The sequence below is a fragment of the Cephus cinctus genome, unplaced genomic scaffold (assembly GCF_000341935.2).
Source record: "Cephus cinctus unplaced genomic scaffold, Ccin1 Ccin1_scaffold0661, whole genome shotgun sequence".
NCBI lineage: Eukaryota > Metazoa > Arthropoda > Insecta > Hymenoptera > Cephidae > Cephus > Cephus cinctus.
In genome coordinates, this window is record NW_014333290.1 from 93,888 (window position 1) to 113,371 (window position 19,484).

Genomic DNA, 19,484 nt, shown 5'->3' on the forward strand with positions numbered 1-19,484 from the left:
GGTGGTCGCAATAAACTTTGCGTCGCTTGTGTTGCGGGCGTAGCATAACGTGCCGCGTACGGTTAAGGTGCGGCTTCATCCACAATCTCGACTTCATCCTATATCCATTATGCGAGCAAACTCCTTCAGTGCCTCCCTGACCCGGAATAAGGGCTAATTCACAATGGTTTCGTTACGGGTGAGTCGCCCTTTGTGAGTCCGCCATTCTTCCCAAAACTGTCACTGTGAGTACTGCCTTCAAAATCCGCCGAGAGAGGCGCTAACGTCTATGTCTCTACTTTGTCGATAGGGACGTTCAGTTACCACGGTGGCACGAATGTATTTCTCTGAAGTGCAACATTTACTGTATCGTAACTGTTACTAAGTACGACGTAAGTAAAGGACGTACACGAACGTCATTTATGTAGCAGGCTATAGCAATGCGTTACAGCCTAACGTATTTTACGCTTTCCGCCAAAGCACGATGACTGTTGACACGTGTCTGTCAAAGGAAATATAAGGTAAAGTCTAATTTAATGTCACGCGGTAACTATCGGGTGTAAATAATTGATTAGGTATCTACGTTAGCTTAATGAATTCTATTGTATACATTTTACAGTGTTGACGTATTCTGTGACATAATGATGTAAAGATAAATATCGATTTATTATACGGATCGTTAGAACGCACGGCTGTTCCTTTTTATCATTACATATCGAACCATGTTAAGTGTATAAAAAATTCTTTTCACGTAAAATTTTTGTTTAGTTTAACGCACCTGTATCAATTTGTATTACAATTCTAGTCTTTGTCTTATTTCAGCTGTTGTGAGTGCTACTTCAAAAAATTATTAAAAAAGTTTTAAACGTCAATACCTTTCTTTGCTCCCTTGTGAATCAACCGTAAGATGGCAGGGATTAGAGAGGGGGAATAGGCGTGTGCAAGCACGCGCGCGCGAACCTGCAAACATATAGGTATACACCCGCGCGCATATGTGCACACCAGTGACTCCGCGCGTGATGACACGTATGCAAGTATGAGTAAAGCCAGCAAAGAAAGACACGAGCGCAGCGCTGGGCGCGTCCTCATATCTACGACTCGCGACTTCTCGCCGAGAGAAACGTAAGTCTTTGAAGTCAGCCGCCGTTGCGGAGGACAGATATTATCATCATCGTTGGGTTTTAACGGAGCCTTGGTGGCGACCGCGTGGGCCCCACGGATCGCGCATGGACTCATGTCCTTTGAGTATTCTTTGCCAGGATCTTACTCGATCCTCGGAATTGGGGTACCTTTTGACAAATCTATTCGTGTGAACGCACCTTTACGATTAATCCCGGTCTTCTCTCTTATCAGATTCTTCGTGGTCCCCTTATAAATTTGTGAACGCGAGGCGATCCCGCACGAGTGTTTTCTTAAGGAACGGATAAACCACCGGGTAAAACCTCCTGCAGATCGAATTCTTTCGAGACCGGCGCCATCATGATTTATGTACTTTTTTTTTTAACTATAAATTTCTACCGGAGATGTTATTATGCAGATCTTGCTGTATCAATTTTTCTTATACGAGATCGTGTATTTTTTATGGTTAGACAATTTTTTAATTATTGTACAGTCTATCAAGCTCCTAGGTAGGTAAATTGTAAAAGTGTTTATACGGACGAGTCGAATTGTTTTGAAATGTGAAAAAATTATTTTCCTTTCTCCTTTCTCATACTTTCTCCATTTTACGTCGTAAATATTAAATATTTCGTTCTTCATAATCCGCTCTTTTCTTCTCGAAGTTTTATGGTAATAGTGATAAAAGGGTGTTTCTATTTGTATACGGTGAATATAGTTGGTTACTCGTGAGTAAAGAGACCAGAAGTCAAGAACGTGCCAGTCGCACGTTTAATGCGTGATAAGGAAGATCGTATCTCATCGTCAGTATCATCTATCATCCATGTAAACAAGTAAGAGATGAGAACTCGATAGTACCAGAACCTTCTCATTGATCAATCCAAAGAAAATCCTTCTCAAATCCAAGAAAATAGAATAATGTTTTTCACTGGCCGAAGAGATAGATAACTAATAAGTGACAAAATAAAAAGAAACAAACCATTAAGTTTTCCACTATTTCGCCAATTGAAACACAAGAAAATTACTATAAATAATTGACTCAAAAAAAAGTATTATAACCACCAGTGCGTTACCCTATCAATCAGATAACACGTATTAGTACTACAAGTCGTGGGAAAAATAGGCCCAAGAATAATATATATTCACGGTCAACCTATAAATGGCAAGTGACTTACCATGGACAACACGTGTCCTCAGGGTTGGCAGTATATCAGAGAAGACGAATTGTAGCAAGAAGAAAGGAAAACTAAAAGTAAAAGTGTTAAGAAAATGTAAAAGGAAAAGTAAAGAGAGAAGGAGGAAGAAACGGTGGTGGTCATAGTTCGACCGGTGAGATTTCTTTCGGCGAGCAGTATTTCAGCGCAGACGTTGGGGCCTATTTGTATTGTTTTCCCAGTGGGTTTTGTCGCCGTAGGCGTTATCTCGGGATCTAGTCGGTGCCCTGGGACCGATCTACCTGCTAATTCGCCAGGGGCTCGATTGCGGTTCGTTATCTACATAGGGTGGTGGAACGTATTGTCGACGCTACGATATACCGTAGACTATAGAAAATAGGTAGATATAGCGATGAAGATAGAAGTAGAAATAACCATAAGAATAACCATATATACGTATATACATATATAGACGGATGGGGGTTGGTTCGACGGTTTGGACGTGACAATATTTGTCGCGCGTTCTTCTTGGGGCCCCGCGATAGCTACAGTCTATTTGCCCTTGTAATATTGCCCAGGCGGCGCTGCGGTCTATTTGCCGAGGCTTTGTTTCCGCCAGTTTCCGTTTCCTGCGCTATCTTGCCGAACGGCAAACATGGCGGCACCTCTGATCGGCTCTCCGAATCCGCGCCTTAACCATCCACCACCCATCCGAGGAATGTGTCGCGACGTGAAAAACCTGACGCCGGAATATATACGTGATACGTTCTAAGAATTTTGACGCTTCGCTATAAAATGAATTTTTCATTACTACTATGGATCGTTACACTTTTGTTTTATTTTATCGCATCGAGTTCAGATATCAACTATATATTTAACTTGTAGAGGATTTAATATTCGATAGGTAAATAAATCGTTGATCGATATCTACTTTACCTTTCCTATGTCTTAACCCTTTTAGTGCCGAGCGAAAAACATGTGCCTATGCGAAGATAACCTAATGAATTTGACAAATTTATTAAGGTTTGGGAAAAAGCTCATAAAACCCAAACTAAGAATATTTAAAAAATTCAAAATGCAACGTATTACGGAAGAAAGGGAGAATAATGTAATGCTAATTGTATTTCCCAACATTTATTTTGCGATGCGAAGAATAAGGCGCCATCGCATACGCAACGATATATCGTTGTTGGCACTTTCCGCAAGTGTAGCGAACGACGATATATCGTCTTCCGGCACTAAAACGGCTAAGGGTCGATAGCGAATTTTCGAAAAGTCAAAATTAAAATTAAATATTTAGTCTACTTGTCTAAACTTAACTGGTGCAATATTTTCGAATAACCCTGTATGGAGTTATTAATTTCTGTGGTAGAACCAATTTGAGGTGGTGCGATACTACAGGGTTCAAATTAAATGCACAGCCTCACTTCAGTTGGTAAACTACCTCTGAGTAACCAGGGGTACTCGGTACAAACATACCAACCGAAGTTTGTCCTTTTATAGAAAGCAGATAGACTAACTTCAGGGAGTGTGATTGGACCCTATATTCTGCCTTACTCTTGTACACTGTTTATTATACCACGAGTATAACTTTCAATAATTATTTTTCATAATAAGTTTTATTTCGATGACCACTGCAATAGTTAAAATGCACAACAGGTAGACAGGTTGTATTTAAATATATCTATTAAAAGTAGTGCTAGTTATGTGTTTAGAACATACGTACATATGTGTACTGCTGGTCCATAATTCTCCTTTGAACAGTGCCATAAATGCACTACCTGATTGGTAATAATGATTATCGGGCACGAGGCGCCAGTCAGTCGATTAAAATCGTAACGATTGGACTCTCCTGTGCTACTTTATAATTCCACTAAGAGGTACGTAAATAAATCCTTAACGGACCCTTAACGCCCAGCAGGTTGCCGGCTGAACTATAAACCGTGCTAATCGCTCCACGCTCCTTTATATCCGATTAAACGACGACTACGTCAATTCGAAACGCGTATTTCATCGGCAATCGCTTTGCCGATAAGCAGAGCATCAACCGAATCGCTTTTAACGTGGAACTTTTATGCGCGATCATTATTTATTGGGAACCGGATTTTTTCATTTCAGCTGGACCGAATCGTGTACTAATAGTTTCATTGTGCTTTGAAAATTTTATTTTTTCCCGATTAATTTGCTGTGCATAAATTCAACTGCGATTGCCCAATTTCACCTATATTTTTAAATTTTTTGATAATTAACGTTTATGACAGATCGAGCTCATTCGATGTATATTTTGAGAATTTGTATTGAAAATACAATATTGGTATGATTTTGGAATTTTTATTTTTTTTTGTTTCGTTAATGGACCTTTTAATAAGATATAGGAAATTGCCGTGGATTGGTGAGGTCAATCTCTCCAGGATGAATTGGGTGAACGGTGACGGGAGTAAGTAGGTGCGAGAACGTGTTACTCTTCCCAACTCGAGATAAGGGACCACCAGCCATCTTTGATTTAAGACACACTCCTCTTCTTGATTCTTCTTATTTTTTACATTTACTCCCCTGGGTACCAATACGCATTTAAGACGACGTATTTTTATATGCGTATGTGCTCGGTCTTCTAATCGAAACATTTCCAGTCTCATTGGATGTCATTAGTAACGGGGATTCCGACAATCCTTCTTGTCTACGAACTGAACTTTCCAACGTAGACTTCTTGTCAACTCATTCTCAATCTTATTCGAAGATTTGACTGTAGAGAAACGGCTACAACGGGGTGACTGAGTTACAAAGAGTTATAAAATCATTAGGTTTATTATCATTGTCCATTAACTATATTTTTACAGTAAAAAATGGGCGATCTTTGATGCTAAGAAAAATAGTTATATGGAACCAAGAAGCGTCAATTAAAATGATTCTTGAGGTAAGTTAAAAGACATTCCAATGTTCTAAACACTTTTTACTACCTACCCTTGCCATTATTATATAATGTTATCGATAGGCAATATTGCCGGGACGATTGCACTGGTGATCCATGCTATAAATGATATAAAGAAATTAGTAGATAAAAATATATTTTATTATTTTGGACGGCAATTTGCTCAATTCTGCGTGGAAACTAGATGTGGATTAAATATCATTAAATAGGACATTTCATTGTAATTTCTAATTTTTTTCTGTGAAATATGAAAACATGTATTATCTATGTAATAATATAAAATAAAAAATGAATCGTTCGATAAGGTTTAATGACATTTTGTATTTTGTACTGGAAGAATTCTGTAAGTAGATCACTCCTGTGGTCTCTCTGTATACTTATTCAAATTGACAATCGGGTCTCTTCTGTTTCTCATTACTATTATTCTTCGTGATTTTCAGTGGAAGTATAATATTTTTCTTCGTACAAGTCAATTTCGAAATAGCTTCTATTGTCAAGAGAATGAAAGCAAAATATTAGTGAAAAATTAATATAAGCCAGTGATAATGCAACATGGAGAATTGAAAATTTAGAAAGCACTGTCTTACAATGTGTAAATAATTATTTTATTGCAAAATCACAAGCGCTTATTTAATGAAATATTATAAAATTTATTTGAATATTTTTAATTTCCATATTGGCAAGGATGTTATCTCATGCACCTAATTTTGTCATTAGCGTGTAATAATAATAATGAAAAATTGCAGTTTTCATAATTAGCTTTATCATTAAGCAATTTTGTACATTATTATTATATTATTCATTTCATAAGAGTACTACGTACTCCTGATGAATTTGCCAAGGATTTTATTGTACGAAGCAAAAAGTAACAATTCGCATCCTCGAATCGTAAAGACCGTATATTTTCACGTATTCAAAAAAGAACGACACCATGTACAAGAAAAAAGAAACAAACAAAAATCCTCAAAGAAAATGTCAGACCAAAGAAACCGATCCGATGGAAAATCACGAATACCCCATGATCTCAAGAAGAACCCCATCAGCTTGATTCCCATAGGCGGAGGTTCATTACGCGAGACATCGTGGTCACGTCCGCGTGCTCGGGGGTGTTTGGGGGCGGCTCGTTCTTGCAATGGCGGATGTTCTTCGTTGCGCAACCCACGCGTCACCTCTTCCTCCTGGTCTTCGTCCTCTCGATCCTCTTCTTAAACCTCCACCATGTCCAGCATTGCCACGATCAAGACAACCACAACCACAACATCCACCACCACCACCACCACCATCAGCACCACCACCACCATCATCATCACCATCATCATCATCATCATCATCAATATCAGCGGCCGCCGCGGCACGATTTCCAAGGTGGTGGAGGTGGCTGTCACGAAGTCCTAAGAGTGGATTTTTCTTATTTGGAATCGGAGGAGGCTAGGGAGGTGATCATCTCGAGCAAATGAACCAATGAGGCGGCCCTGCAAGATCACAAGATCACCGGAGGCGGAGTCGGACTCCTGGCGATGGTTCACAGATGCTGTGGTGGGGGCGGTGGTCCAGCCACATAGTGGGGGGTTGACAGCGACTACTGTGCATTTCCCACGTGCCCTGGGAACCCTTGCGGCGCTGCTGTGGCCCCCGACTCGTCTCTACGGCTTCTCACTCTCTGGCTTCTCTTGACGTCTCTCCCTCGTCTCTCGAACCACTCACTCTCTCTCTCTCACTCACTCACTCTCTCTTTCTTTATCCTGCTACCTCTTTCTCTTTCTCTTTCTCTCCCTCCCCCCGCCGCATCGGCGCTATTCTGTCTCACGATGGTATTTCCTTCTCTTGTGCCTGAAGAAACTTGCCGGAGCAACGAGGACCTTGGGATCAGAGAGACGCATCTTGATAGCTTGATAGAAATGTTTAAGCGCTTCAACGATGTAAACCAATTTTTGCTCATTCCTCCTTCATATGATTTTTCAATAATTACTATTATAGTATTACAGAACGTTATTGAGTAATATAGAATTACAGATGTTTGGATGAACTCAAAAAATTGGCCCAAGTCTCAGTGCAATATCAATATAATTTATTCGACACTCTTAATAACGTTGTACAATCGAACGCTGGGATCTCTGTATCTGTCAAGTTATTCTGATATACTGTATATAATTGACAGTACAGTATACACACTCGTTTTGTCCATGTTAACATTTACAGTAATTGATATTTATGGCAAATATAACTTTAGCTAAATCAAGTGTACTCTATGTAAATGCAACAAGTACCTATTTAAGAGATCTTCATAGCTTATCAAAATATTATAAATTTATCATTGCATTGAATTTGCGTCAAATTAACTAGTAAAGATACAACTACATTCCGATAACCATATCTACTCTTAAGATTTAACCCCTCGATTGTAAACCATACTCATGATTTCCCTAATAAGAAATTTAAAAGGGATCTCTCACCAGTTCTTAAATTCCTGATCGATACCTAAACCCCCTAAGAAGTCGAACCATAAGACTCCCAGTATATCCCAGAGCAAGAAGAGTCAAAGTAAAAGAGTTCAGAGAATCAAAGAGAAAGAAGCAGAAGATGAAGTAGTAAAAGAGGGAAAGAAACCCTGGTTGGCAGGACCCTTCGGTGCCGGTCCGAGTGCTACCTCCGCAGCCGGGTTCCAGTTCTCTCCCTAGCGGAATAGGCTACCGCCCCCGCGGGAGGGCAACCAACACAAGCAGAACGCGCGCGTGACGTGCTGAACAAAGACAGAGAGAGAAAGGCCCGATACAGTAAGAGTCATGCACGAAGAGTAAGCGAGGAGGAGTGAAAGAAAGAGACAATGGACACGTGATCCAAGAGGGAAGATCTCATTGCAAAGGGCTAGGGGCGAAGAAGAGAGGCGCCGCTCGGTAAGGCGAGGCAAGAGACGCATGTATGCAGGGACCCCGTGCACGAGGGCGGTCCTTCAAACGGTAGAAGGGATGGAAGCCACCAGAGAAAGGGAAGAGGATCCCGATGCCGGGAAGGGAAGCGGACCCTAAGCGGGAGCTCAAGAAGCTGCATCGCCGAAGGATTTGTGAGTAACCTCGCTGCTATTCGGCGACCCACCAGACGAGGACCGCATCACCGGATAAAAAAGCGCTACTACTACTACTAGTACGACTACTACTTATACTACTACTAGTAGTACTACTACTACTTCCTCTTCTTCATCATCATCATCATCATCATCATCCATTTCGTACTCTTCTTCTTCTTCTTCGTCTTCCTCCGGACTACCACTACCAGAGTACCATATCGTACAGACCTCGAGTTCGGTAGGGAGGTCCCGGTCCTCCAACCAGAAGAAACCTTTGCGTTACTACGACCTACCGTCTTCCGTCTACTATTCGGGCTACCAAGTTTCCACCGCACCGACCCGGCAGCCGCAGTTCAGTCGACGCCGCGCTCCCAAACGGTCCAGACCTGGTACACACCTGACAGCATCCAATACGTGATTCGTTATCGTAGACGTTTAACTGTGACTACGAATTAGATTCTGGACGTGATTCATCCTCAATAGCAACTACGACTCCGATACGCGCCATCGACCACTGCGACCTGCGTCCTCAAGCTCAACGGGATCACTCGACGTTGGACAACCTCAGACCCGTTTTAACTGCGCGTCACGTAATCAACGTAAGTGACATTGACTTTATGGAATCTTCTGATTTATATCGCGACGAGAGACACGAGATGCATCCTGAGGATGGACCCAGTTTGGATGGCTTGTGCGTTATATCGGTACTTCATACCTACCACGGACACTCTGGCTCCTTCGCATAACCGGGGATCCTGTTTTGTATGCTACTGACTTTTATGGGTTCGTTCACAGTGCGCGAACTCGTGGCTGCTTGTTATTTTTACGTTCGCCGTATGGTCTTACCTTGACGCTTAATTCGTTACTCGTCAAGTTCAAGGATCCTATGGTCATATTTATTAATCACTTCGCGTTGTTACTATACACGCGATATACATCGATTCGATCGATCGGAATTTGTTTGTTTTATTGGGGATTTGAAAAATGAGAAGCGCTCATCGTGTATGTAGGTTAACGAAAGTTATACAACCGGTTGTCGCACACTTGAAACTATATTTATGCATCACTGCATACGTGATCCTGAAATTATCGTTCGATAACCACGATGCTCACCGTCGCTACATGCGAATCATCGTATCGTAAACTTAAACTATCCGTCGGACGATCGTATACGCTAATTATAACACTCTTACCGATTAATCGTACCGTTCGGAGTCACGATAATTATATTACGCAACAGATTCATTTTGATTAACATAAGTATTTACAAAATTTGCAAAAAATTTATGTAAATACGTTATCACTTAAAACATATGTGGATACCGTGAAAAATGTATCGTTCACTAGTCAGTATAATTTTCTTTGCAATTGATCGCGATAGATCGACTTTAGGTGGGGTATCGATAGCAGCGACGTATCTGACCCAAGAAAAGGGATCCTCCATTTAATCGGGCAATCAAATGGAAGGGCCTTAACGTACATTGGGCCCTTTCTCATATGTGAATAAGTTCCCTCGCGAGGGAGGGTGTGGTCCCGAGTTGGGATCTCGGGAGCGACTGGCCTAAAACCGGTAGCTCGGTCTTTTAGCGTAGGGCGGTGCACGGTAGCCGATCTTTGGTTGGCTACGAGTTGCCGCCAAAGAGCTGCTCCCTTCTTATCCGGAACGACGCACGCACGGTAGCTTCTCTTTGGTTGGCTACTGGCTTCTTATCCGTCGACGGGCGAATCAACGCTGCCACATGGTAGCCGTTCTTTGGTTGGCGCACTTCGCGCTGCATCAGCTCGACCCCTTATTTTTTTCGTGAGCTTGCTTTTACTTTCTTTAGCATATTCTGATTTGATTGTTACAGCGAAACTAATCCCCACTTGTAGTGTCAGGACTTTGTTCGTCTGAGATCGAATGACGATAAACTATCATTAAAAAAATCTAGATTTTTTTAAGAAATAAAACTTTCGACTTGGATTTTTAGTGAACTTTTATATTCAATTTTTTAAGTTTTTTTTTGTCCAACCATTGGTTGTATGACTAGTGTAACCCTGTTTTGGTGAATATTCGGAGTCGTTAATGATCTGTATTGATTTGGAGCATATGAAAATTTGTGTTAATGAATTTCGAAATTTTTTCGGTATAACATATATTATTTCATGAGCGAATCGTATGAGTGAATAATACAAATAGTGATGTAAATAATTATTTTTAATTTGTTAAATTATTGAATTTCGAGAAAAACGTCATATTTCCTGGGTTCGTGCTTATCAGTTTCATTATTATCCATGGTGTCTCGGCCTATCAATCTTTTTTCGACTAGTTAATAATATTCTGAATTTAGCCTAGGATCTCTTCACCGATTAACAAAATCATCTCTCGAGTGTCAGCGGTTGTTTACATTTGATTTTCTTATTCGCACATTGGGATACGTATAATTACTTGGTTATAGTCTCTACCACTGCACGCTCGTTACTACACACCTTTTATATTTTGAAAACTGGTAGCTTCGTTACTTTTCTCCTGTACCAATAACCAGATAACACCGTTGTACCGTTCTATCAGCCTCATACAATTTATTATCATTAATAACTCCCATATCAACAGTACAAAATCATAGTACATCCCCACAGCCTCATAAGACCCAGAAATCCCTACAATGTTCACCAACAAAATAGACACAAATAATATTCAACATATACTAAAAATAATTGAAAAAAAAATTATAAAAATACTCCCTTAATACCCATGATCAACATACAGCAAATTGCGACAAAGCTGCTATAAAAGTTAAATATTTTGTAAACTTTTCAAAAACAAGTCCAGTATCATAATCACAATGAAATTCCATACCTCCATCCTACTCTGTTTGTCCCTGAAGGTGAATTTTTGCCAAGTGCACGTAATATTCTAAACGGTAGCCCATCGTTTAGCATTGGAGTAGAGAAACTTAAATGGATGAGAAGCGTGGGGGCAGTCGGTATCGGATGTTGTATAATGTATGTGTGTTACGAGGTGGGCTGCGTAACACAGAGGCCCAATTAGACCCCACCGCCGTTAGCCTTGCTAACCAAGAACCAACCGGACTACGCCCCGACACGCTTATTACTCATTCGGACACGCCACTTTATTCGAGCACGCTTCGCCACGGTAGCTGAGGCATACAATGGCCGCGATCGGCTTTTATTACGGCGGAGCTCGCCCGAATCCAAAGTGTCCACGCCTTCACACTTCACGCGCTCCTTTGCTTTGTCAATATAACCTAACCCTAACCCCTAACCCGACCGCACCCAACGAAAAGCGACTCATCGCGGATCTTTTGATATTCTAGCTCGAATCCTTTATTTGCAGAGAACTGATATTAGAGAACAGCCAAGGTCTTGCGCAATGGTCTGGGTTTGATTGTACTACGATTATACGTGGGGACCGATCGTAAAATTCGTAGCAATTAAGAACATTTCTTGAATTTTCTAGGAAAGAATTGAAATTGAATTTTATTACATCAAAGTTTCACTAACGCAAAGTCGTATGCTTCATAAGAATAATTTTCATAATTCATTCAGTATGTAACTGAATTTGACATATGAAGAAAATTAAATTCTGTATCAATTGAGATCAATCAATTTTTTTCGATACGGTATCAAATACGAGAATCCCTATGAACTCTTCAGCCAATCAGATATTCCTAAAATTCTTTCTGTGATCGTCGAATGCTTAGGTTACGGTCCAATGACAGATTGTTATTCTACAAAACCTTGTAAAATTCATATATTCATAATCCAGCATAAAAAGCTGATTTTTCACTAAGTCTATTCTTAGTCGTGTTCTAGAATCAAACGGGCGAATAGAATCGAGCGATTTTGTCTGCAGGTAGCGATCCGTCGTGTTCGAGACGAGGCAGTGATCTCACTCACGGAGGCTGGAGCCGAGGCGACAAGCAGTACGAGAGACACGTGGAGGAGGAGAACGAGAAGCACACACGAGCCGCACACTCTCTCCCATGTGTGCGCATCGATATACGCATACTTAGACGGGCATATTCAGGAGGACTGAGAGTCGGAGATTGAGAGAGCCGGCGAGGTAGCAGTAGAGAGAGAGAGAGAGAGAGAGAGAGAGAGAGAGAGAGAGAGAGAAAGAGAGAGAGAACGAAGAGAGGAGAGAAAAAGAAAGAGAAAGAGAATAAGAGTGGTGGGGGGAGAGAGAGCCGACGATAGACAGAGAGTATAGTCAGCGAGGGAGCGGTGGGAATTTATAAGGATGTTCGCGATAATGCCGATGGAGACAGAGGGGCACGGCAGGGAGTTCGGCCGGCGGCAGAAGATGCGCGCCAAGTGCACCGTCGAGTTCGTCTGCAAGTATTGCCAGCGACGCTTCACGAAACCCTACAACCTCATGATCCACGAGCGCAGCCACAAGGACGATGTGACCTTCACCTGCGAGGTCTGCGGAAAGTCCTTCAAGCGGCAGGACAACCTTAAGCAGCACAGGTAACGTACCTAAGAGAACTCTTTAATACCCTACACGTTCTACGTCGTTTCCATGTAACTTCACTTCACCGCGAACGCGGCTCATTGACAGAATCAGTTTTAACATTCTCCTGCCTCCTTTTTCACCGCTCTCGTGCTCCTCGCATTTTTCTTTTTCTTATTCATCGATTCGCATCTATGCGCGGCTTGTCAAGACTATGAAGTGTCATTCTCGTTGGATTTCGATCGTGTTTCACTCGTGCCTCGACCGGGTTTTCGGGACTCCATTGTCTTTCTTACGATGAACGGTTTTTAGTTGCGTGTGTTGTGCTTCTTTTTTTTTACCGTTTTTGACAGCTCTAAAAAGGCTTGGTTCGATAATATGAATATCGTGGGTGGTATCGAGTGTCTGGTGAGAGTCGAGTCCAGTTTTTACGAGTTTTTTGGTGATTTGATTTTTTTTTTCAATTTGGATTCCTTTTTTTTACCGTAATATCACGGTTTGAATTACGTATGTGGAAATAATATTTGTCTGTTCGAGTTACTGGATTTTTTCAGTTATGTGTTCAGGAGCTAATATAGGTTTTTTTGAACTTTCAAGTATCTTATGAGGAATTTGACTGTCGTTTTCAAAAATTTGTTAAAAAGTTACGTATTATCTAGATACAGTATATATGCCATTTTTCACGTTTTGGCATATATCCCTGATTGCCTTGGTACGAATTTTGTTTTTTTTTTTCATGGAAAATGGCGGCGTGCGTTTACTCCGAGAACCGGTTGGTTGGGCGTACCTATTACTTTTTGCGGTTCTTCAAATTGAGTTTGCATTTGAAAAATGACGTAACTTACGTAGCTAACCGCGGAAAAAACTAACTTTCCAAGATTTAACAAATTTTTCAATTTCTCATCAACGACAAGACTCATCGGTACGCACGGACACAGAGACGTTTCTATAAGAGGCGAATGCTGAATAATCAAAACCTATGATCAAAGCAAAGCAGCGTTTATGAATGACCATAAAAATAAAAGTCGCGTTACAAGTTCAAATGTCGCCTACTCGACTATCCAGTATCCATACTGGTTTTTCCCACTTAGAAATCATGACGACGAATGTCCTTCGATTTTCAACTAACAGTTAAACAGATTTTCATATGAAAATCACCGCGTTTCTGTCAATGCGCCGTAAGGTCTCTTATAACGTGAATATTTACCTGGTTTTTCAATGTAGGTGAAAAATCACTGAGAAAACAGTGAATAGAATAAAAAACAATAATAAGTGATCAAGATGGAAAGACTTTAGGACAAAGTGTGGGTGTGTATGTGTGTATGACGTATACGCAACATGGAAAGCGTCAAGTCTATAGTATATAAGGATGCACTTTTGTACATATAGAAATATACAGATTGGATGCGTGGGCGTGGAAACATCCTCTCGCCTACAGAAATTACCAACGCGGTAATGTGTCCTTAAAGGCGCGTTTCTACATGACGGGAGGCTTGAAATTCCATGTGCACGTATGCGCAACGCTCTAACGCGATGCACTTGCACGAAGATTGCACAATATTAATGACCTTTTTAATGGAATATAACGGCCTCTTCTTCGGAATGATTATTTAGCATGGAGACCCAATAACACAGAATATACTCTCGGCTCTCGAGAACGAATTCTTATTATTTTTTTCGATGTTCGCGTCGCGCACGTAAATTTAAATTGATTTCACGTATCGACGAAGCATCAGCGTGAAATGGAAATATGCTGATTAAGTTGAAATAAAAAATAATTAAAAATATTATTGATCTGTCAAATCTCTCGTACACGTGTCATTCGTGAATATTGAAAAAATATAAAATCGTTTCGAGAACACATAATAAGACTTACATGTGGCTGTTGCATCTTTAATAATTGACATGACGTGTACGCGCGGGAAATTTGAAAATTAAATTCTTATTTATACCTTGTTGTAAAATTTTTATTGATACTTTTATGAGGTATACCTGATTTTTTTTATTAGTTTTTTTTTATTGGTAACATTTGAATTCATTGAACGATGAAAAATATCTGAAGTTATCGAGAGCACCGTAATAACGTAGAATTCTGGGACTGAAGTGGGCCTAATGCCCAAAAACGGACGATGGATGAGTTGTGTGTAACAGCGGTGGTCTTGTTCTGTTCTGTTGTAGATGTGGGTGGCGGTGAGCGGGAGCTCCGAACCTCCTGCCTTCCCAAAACCCCATACGCCTTTATCCCGAACCCCCCATCATATGAAATCCCATCATAATGAAAAAAAAAATTCCCAAAAACCGCTGCCTCCGCGATCCCGACTGAAAGAGGGAAAGGAAAAAAAGAAAAGAAAATAGAAAAGAGTGAAAGACCGCCGCGCTACCCAGCATGCCCTTCATCTACTACTTCCATTTCGAGAACATCATCTCCTACTTCGTGGTTCTCACATGAACTTCACATGAAACTTTCTTATTTCCACTTCGGTGTAACTTTTCATACTAACCAAGTGACATCGATCGATCTGTAACTCTCTGTCGCTCTCTTTCTTTCTAACCTTACGCACTTTTGTCTTATCTTACCGATCAATGACTCTTGATCGATTATCCGAAGTCTCTTTGAGCAAACGCAAGCTAGCCTCCTCACCTTCCGAATTCAACGATCTCTGTTCCAGGAGCATACACTCTGTTCCCTACAAGGGCTCCAACGGCTACTCAAACGGCTATTCAAATGGTTACTCTAGGTACTAGAAGCCATTCGCCGGATCCACCCCCCCCCCACCTCCCCATCCCTATTACTATCTCCAGAGCATCCCTTATTCCCAAATTAAAGTAAAGCTTAGTTTACGTAGATCCACTTGAAAGTACCTAACATTGTATCCAACATTTTTACCAGCGCTAGCCCTGCTAAAGGGTGCTTGCTAGTCCAGCAGTCCCAATTCCCGTAGAAATACCTATACGCGATATCATCCAAACACCCACTTCTCGTACCCCATGACCGATTCATCTACGGTTCGTCTCTGCCGCCTGCCTGTTTTGACACCTACGACGATGTTCCCATCGAAGGATGTACCGGTGCCGTTGACCTGGTGCCAGCATCAACTTCCGGCTAACCTTGGAACTACCAACCGGATCGAAGCCGTCGGGAAGACCTGTACCCGTTCATCAGTAAATTCGAGCAAACGATCTCGATCGTCTTTCGAGATTCTTTGTCAACTATTGGCCAAAGTTTATCACATCAGATTTAATCGGAGCCACCGGTACTCATCATCCTGAGATCGGCAGGGGACCGGCACCAGATCCTTTGGGATTAACTGATGGAACACCAGGATTTCCATCAGCGGATCACTCGGAAGTCTCGGATTTACATGAACAATCAGCTCGGTGGTGTGGAAATTGCCAGGGTTTACATACGTCTGTGATCAGGATTGTCTGACGCTTGAAGTCTCAAGGATTTGTCTTGGTGCTAGAACGATACTTAAAGTTCATCATCGGTAACATTGATTCAGGTGGATGCAGCGGGATCCAAAAGGAACGCCTAGTACCTATCTATGATCTAGGTAGTTGAGAATGATCCTGACAATAGGTTAGCGGCAATGCTCGAGTTTCAACTTGGAAGATCTAACGAGTTCATATTCAAGCAATTGAAGGTTAGGTCCGGTCTTGGTATACCCAACAGCAAGATTCTGCATCGGTAATCGATAGCGGACCAGTTAAGCGAAAGGATTTACATCTACCAGAGGAACAGGACTCCTCGAGGCTGATGTCCTAAATTGGACTACATAATAACGGACCGTTCACTCTGCAAGGATGCTACTGAAGTATACTAAGCTTGAGCTACCGTCGACCACGCCCAAGCCCCGGGCGACATCAGGAACCTGGACTCACCATCTGTCGACTACCGCTCCGAAGAACTCGAGGAATTCGAAGACGCTGGAGATGCTAAAGAGATTTTGCTTAAAAATTCACACGGACATCTCTTCATGTACTAAAGACATCTTCGCGCAGTCATTCTTGATCTGTTTCGTCAAATAGAAGATACGCAACATACGTCATAGATACTTTTGAGCTTTTTCAATCATTTTTTTTTATTTTACAAATCCAGTGTCTTTAACAAACCGAATTTTAAGTCATCGAGAGGCCGAAAGATTTAGGTTAATTAAATTTGTCAATGTGTCATCGGAAAGCTTTCAAGTACAGCAATTTTAAGTAACTCTTAACGATTTAATTTTTACATGCGAATTTGAGTTGACAGTTTCTAAGGTAGCGAACAAATAGTGTCATTTCTATTCAAGTGATTTCAATCGAGCTGGTGGCCATAGCGATACTGTCGGAGCGGAGGTCGATCAGTTGGGAATGAATTTTATGGGAATGAAGTAATTGCACATAAGCTCGATGAAGCGTTCCGCATACAAGACGGTCTAGACGATTGCTGCATTCAATGATACCAATCGATACGTCACGTTCGAATTAGGTATCTTTGGAGTATCGCAAAATTGAAAATCATACGGAATCCAGTAACAACTTATACTGTATTTTGAAGGAAAAAAAATGGATCGTTTATATTCGCATTAGATTTCCCTTACGTAAATGAACGACTAAATAGATTAGTGATAGGTATATTTAAAGAGAGTGTCTATGAGGCAAAATCTTCTTCATTCGAATTCTTCTTCGGGAAGGACAACGAGACGTTACCGTGGCTCGATAATGAAAAAATAATAATTTAAAAAAAAATATATTTCTTCTTGCCCATTCGAAAATGCAGCTGCGGCGTCTCGAGACTTACTTCGAGACTTGCTTTTCAGCTTGCCTTGGTTTACTTTGAACTCGCGTAGGAAATTAATGTTGAAAAATGGAAGAACGAAAAACACTCGAAACACAGAATCGTAGAATGTTCAATAGAAATAAATTAAAGCGATTGATTATTGTTATCGCGACGCTTACACAAGATGTATCAATAATTAATGGCGACGAATATCCGTGCTAGCAGCAAATTATAAATTACAATAAAGGCCAGGTCCTCACCGAAAATGAGACTGCAGTCGCGCTTTGTATATAGCTTATATGTAATACTGTGTTTTTAATATTATTATAAATAATACGGATTATCCTCCCGAGCATATTATTATTATTTTATAAATACTATCGGATAGACCTTAGTCATCTTAGCACGATAGGCAACCTCGATCATCGAGGCCCCCTGTTGTACCTAGTACTAGGAGTGATAATAATTTTATTAATTATTATTGTATCTATATTCTATTTTATAATCTACCGCTAGCTTTACACGAATACGACGCGCGCGTTTCTATACGGCTATCAATGTTATTTTTGCGTAACTCTTTTTTCCTTTGTCATCCCTTCAAAAATAGTCGAACGCCGACGCGCGCTCTTGAGGTATCGCAATGTATTGTGGGTAAACCCACTACCGGCCTACCAATAAATTCACCAAGTCGTAAAAAAAATGTATACAATGGTTTCTTTTCCCCTTTACTCCTTCCTGATTCTTTTCTTTTGACAGCATTTCTTTTTGCTACTCTAGTTGTACTGATTGGAAGTACCATTTTTGAGTTTACATAAATTTGTATTTTTGCTGTTGGTCGCATTGCCAAATTTAGGTGAATAATAATAGGATACTTGTGTAATATTTACTATTGTTCAATTACTCAAATGGTATACAAATATTTTGTCTATGCAGGAAAGTATAGGACGATGTAAATGTCGATATCGAAATAATTTTTGGTATTGCGAAAATCACACACGCCATTATCGTAGTTCCAAAATACTGCTTCAGTGCTGTTTCTACAATGGGCAATTTAATTTAATAGTTATGTATTTGCTTACTGATTCGTAAACAAGCTCTTTATGAGGTATCACGATTTTTGTCAATATCAAAATTTTATTAAAAAAAAAGGTAATACGTTAAAAAAGCAAATATGAAGTATATTACGTATAAAGCGGTGTGATAATCCTGTCTGAAAATTCGGGCTTTACAAGCTGATCCACATCTCCTACTAATTTATTGTTACGTTCGTTCACCAGGGAGTAGACATTTTGAATATTTAGAAATGAAAAACGTCAATCCAAAAACACGTTAGTTCCCCGATCGGTTAATTACCAGGATGTAATTAACGTATCGTTATGAAAAGCCGAGTGTGGGCGTGTTGAAAGTAAAAGTCAAAAAGAAGAAGATCGAGCGAAAGAAAAAGAAGAAAAAACGAATAAAAGAAGGAACAAGAGACGCGTGCTTATCCTATTCATCGGCTCTCACCACCTCGGGCGAAATTCGTGAGGAACCTAGAAACAAGAATCCTTATATATTTTTTTTCGGTCAAACTTGCATTGTTACATACATGAATTATTTCTGGAGTTATAGTTTTTTATTCAAATTTTTTTTTATTAAATTATAAATGCTGACTATCTAACGCTTAACTGTTTTATCTATATGTTCTTATATATTATGAGGTTTAAGTGAAACATAAATGCCTGGAAAATTGCAAAGCTGATGATCGCATATCCGTTAGATGTTTTTAGAGTGTTTGCGTGCACGGGGATAGCGGGCAGAAGCTTCACGTGGTTTCCCATAATATAAGATTATTTATCCTATGCAGACTCTCTCCTCCCCGGGCGGAAAGTGAACTTCTGCCACACTTCTGTATTGACGATACATGTGCCTCGATTCAGATTGGGATCATTTTCGGGTTAAAGGTCATTGAAAAATTCTGGTGATTGCTGCTAATGGTTTTACGTGGCTTTCTATATGGAAATGGAAAGTTTTGTACATATGCATAT

The 19,484-nt window shown here is 40.5% G+C and overlaps 1 protein-coding gene across 2 annotated transcripts; it reads left to right on the forward strand.

The window, feature by feature from the left end:
* The first annotated feature begins 8,275 nt into the window (after positions 1 to 8,275).
* LOC107269465 (protein drumstick) lies at positions 8,276 to 18,161 on the forward strand. Of its 2 annotated transcripts, none has more exons than XM_015743334.2 (3): positions 8,276 to 8,841; positions 12,099 to 12,715; positions 15,368 to 18,161. In XM_015743334.2, exons 2-3 carry the CDS (start codon positions 12,486 to 12,488, stop codon positions 15,441 to 15,443), a joined length of 306 nt encoding a protein of 101 aa, XP_015598820.1. In that variant the 5' UTR covers positions 8,276 to 8,841; positions 12,099 to 12,485; the 3' UTR covers positions 15,444 to 18,161. The 2 variants fall into 2 exon arrangements, with proteins under 2 accessions (XP_015598820.1, XP_015598821.1); XM_015743335.2 differs by having other exon boundaries at positions 8,280 to 8,841; positions 14,877 to 18,161.
* The last annotated feature ends 1,323 nt before the right edge of the window (positions 18,162 to 19,484 follow it).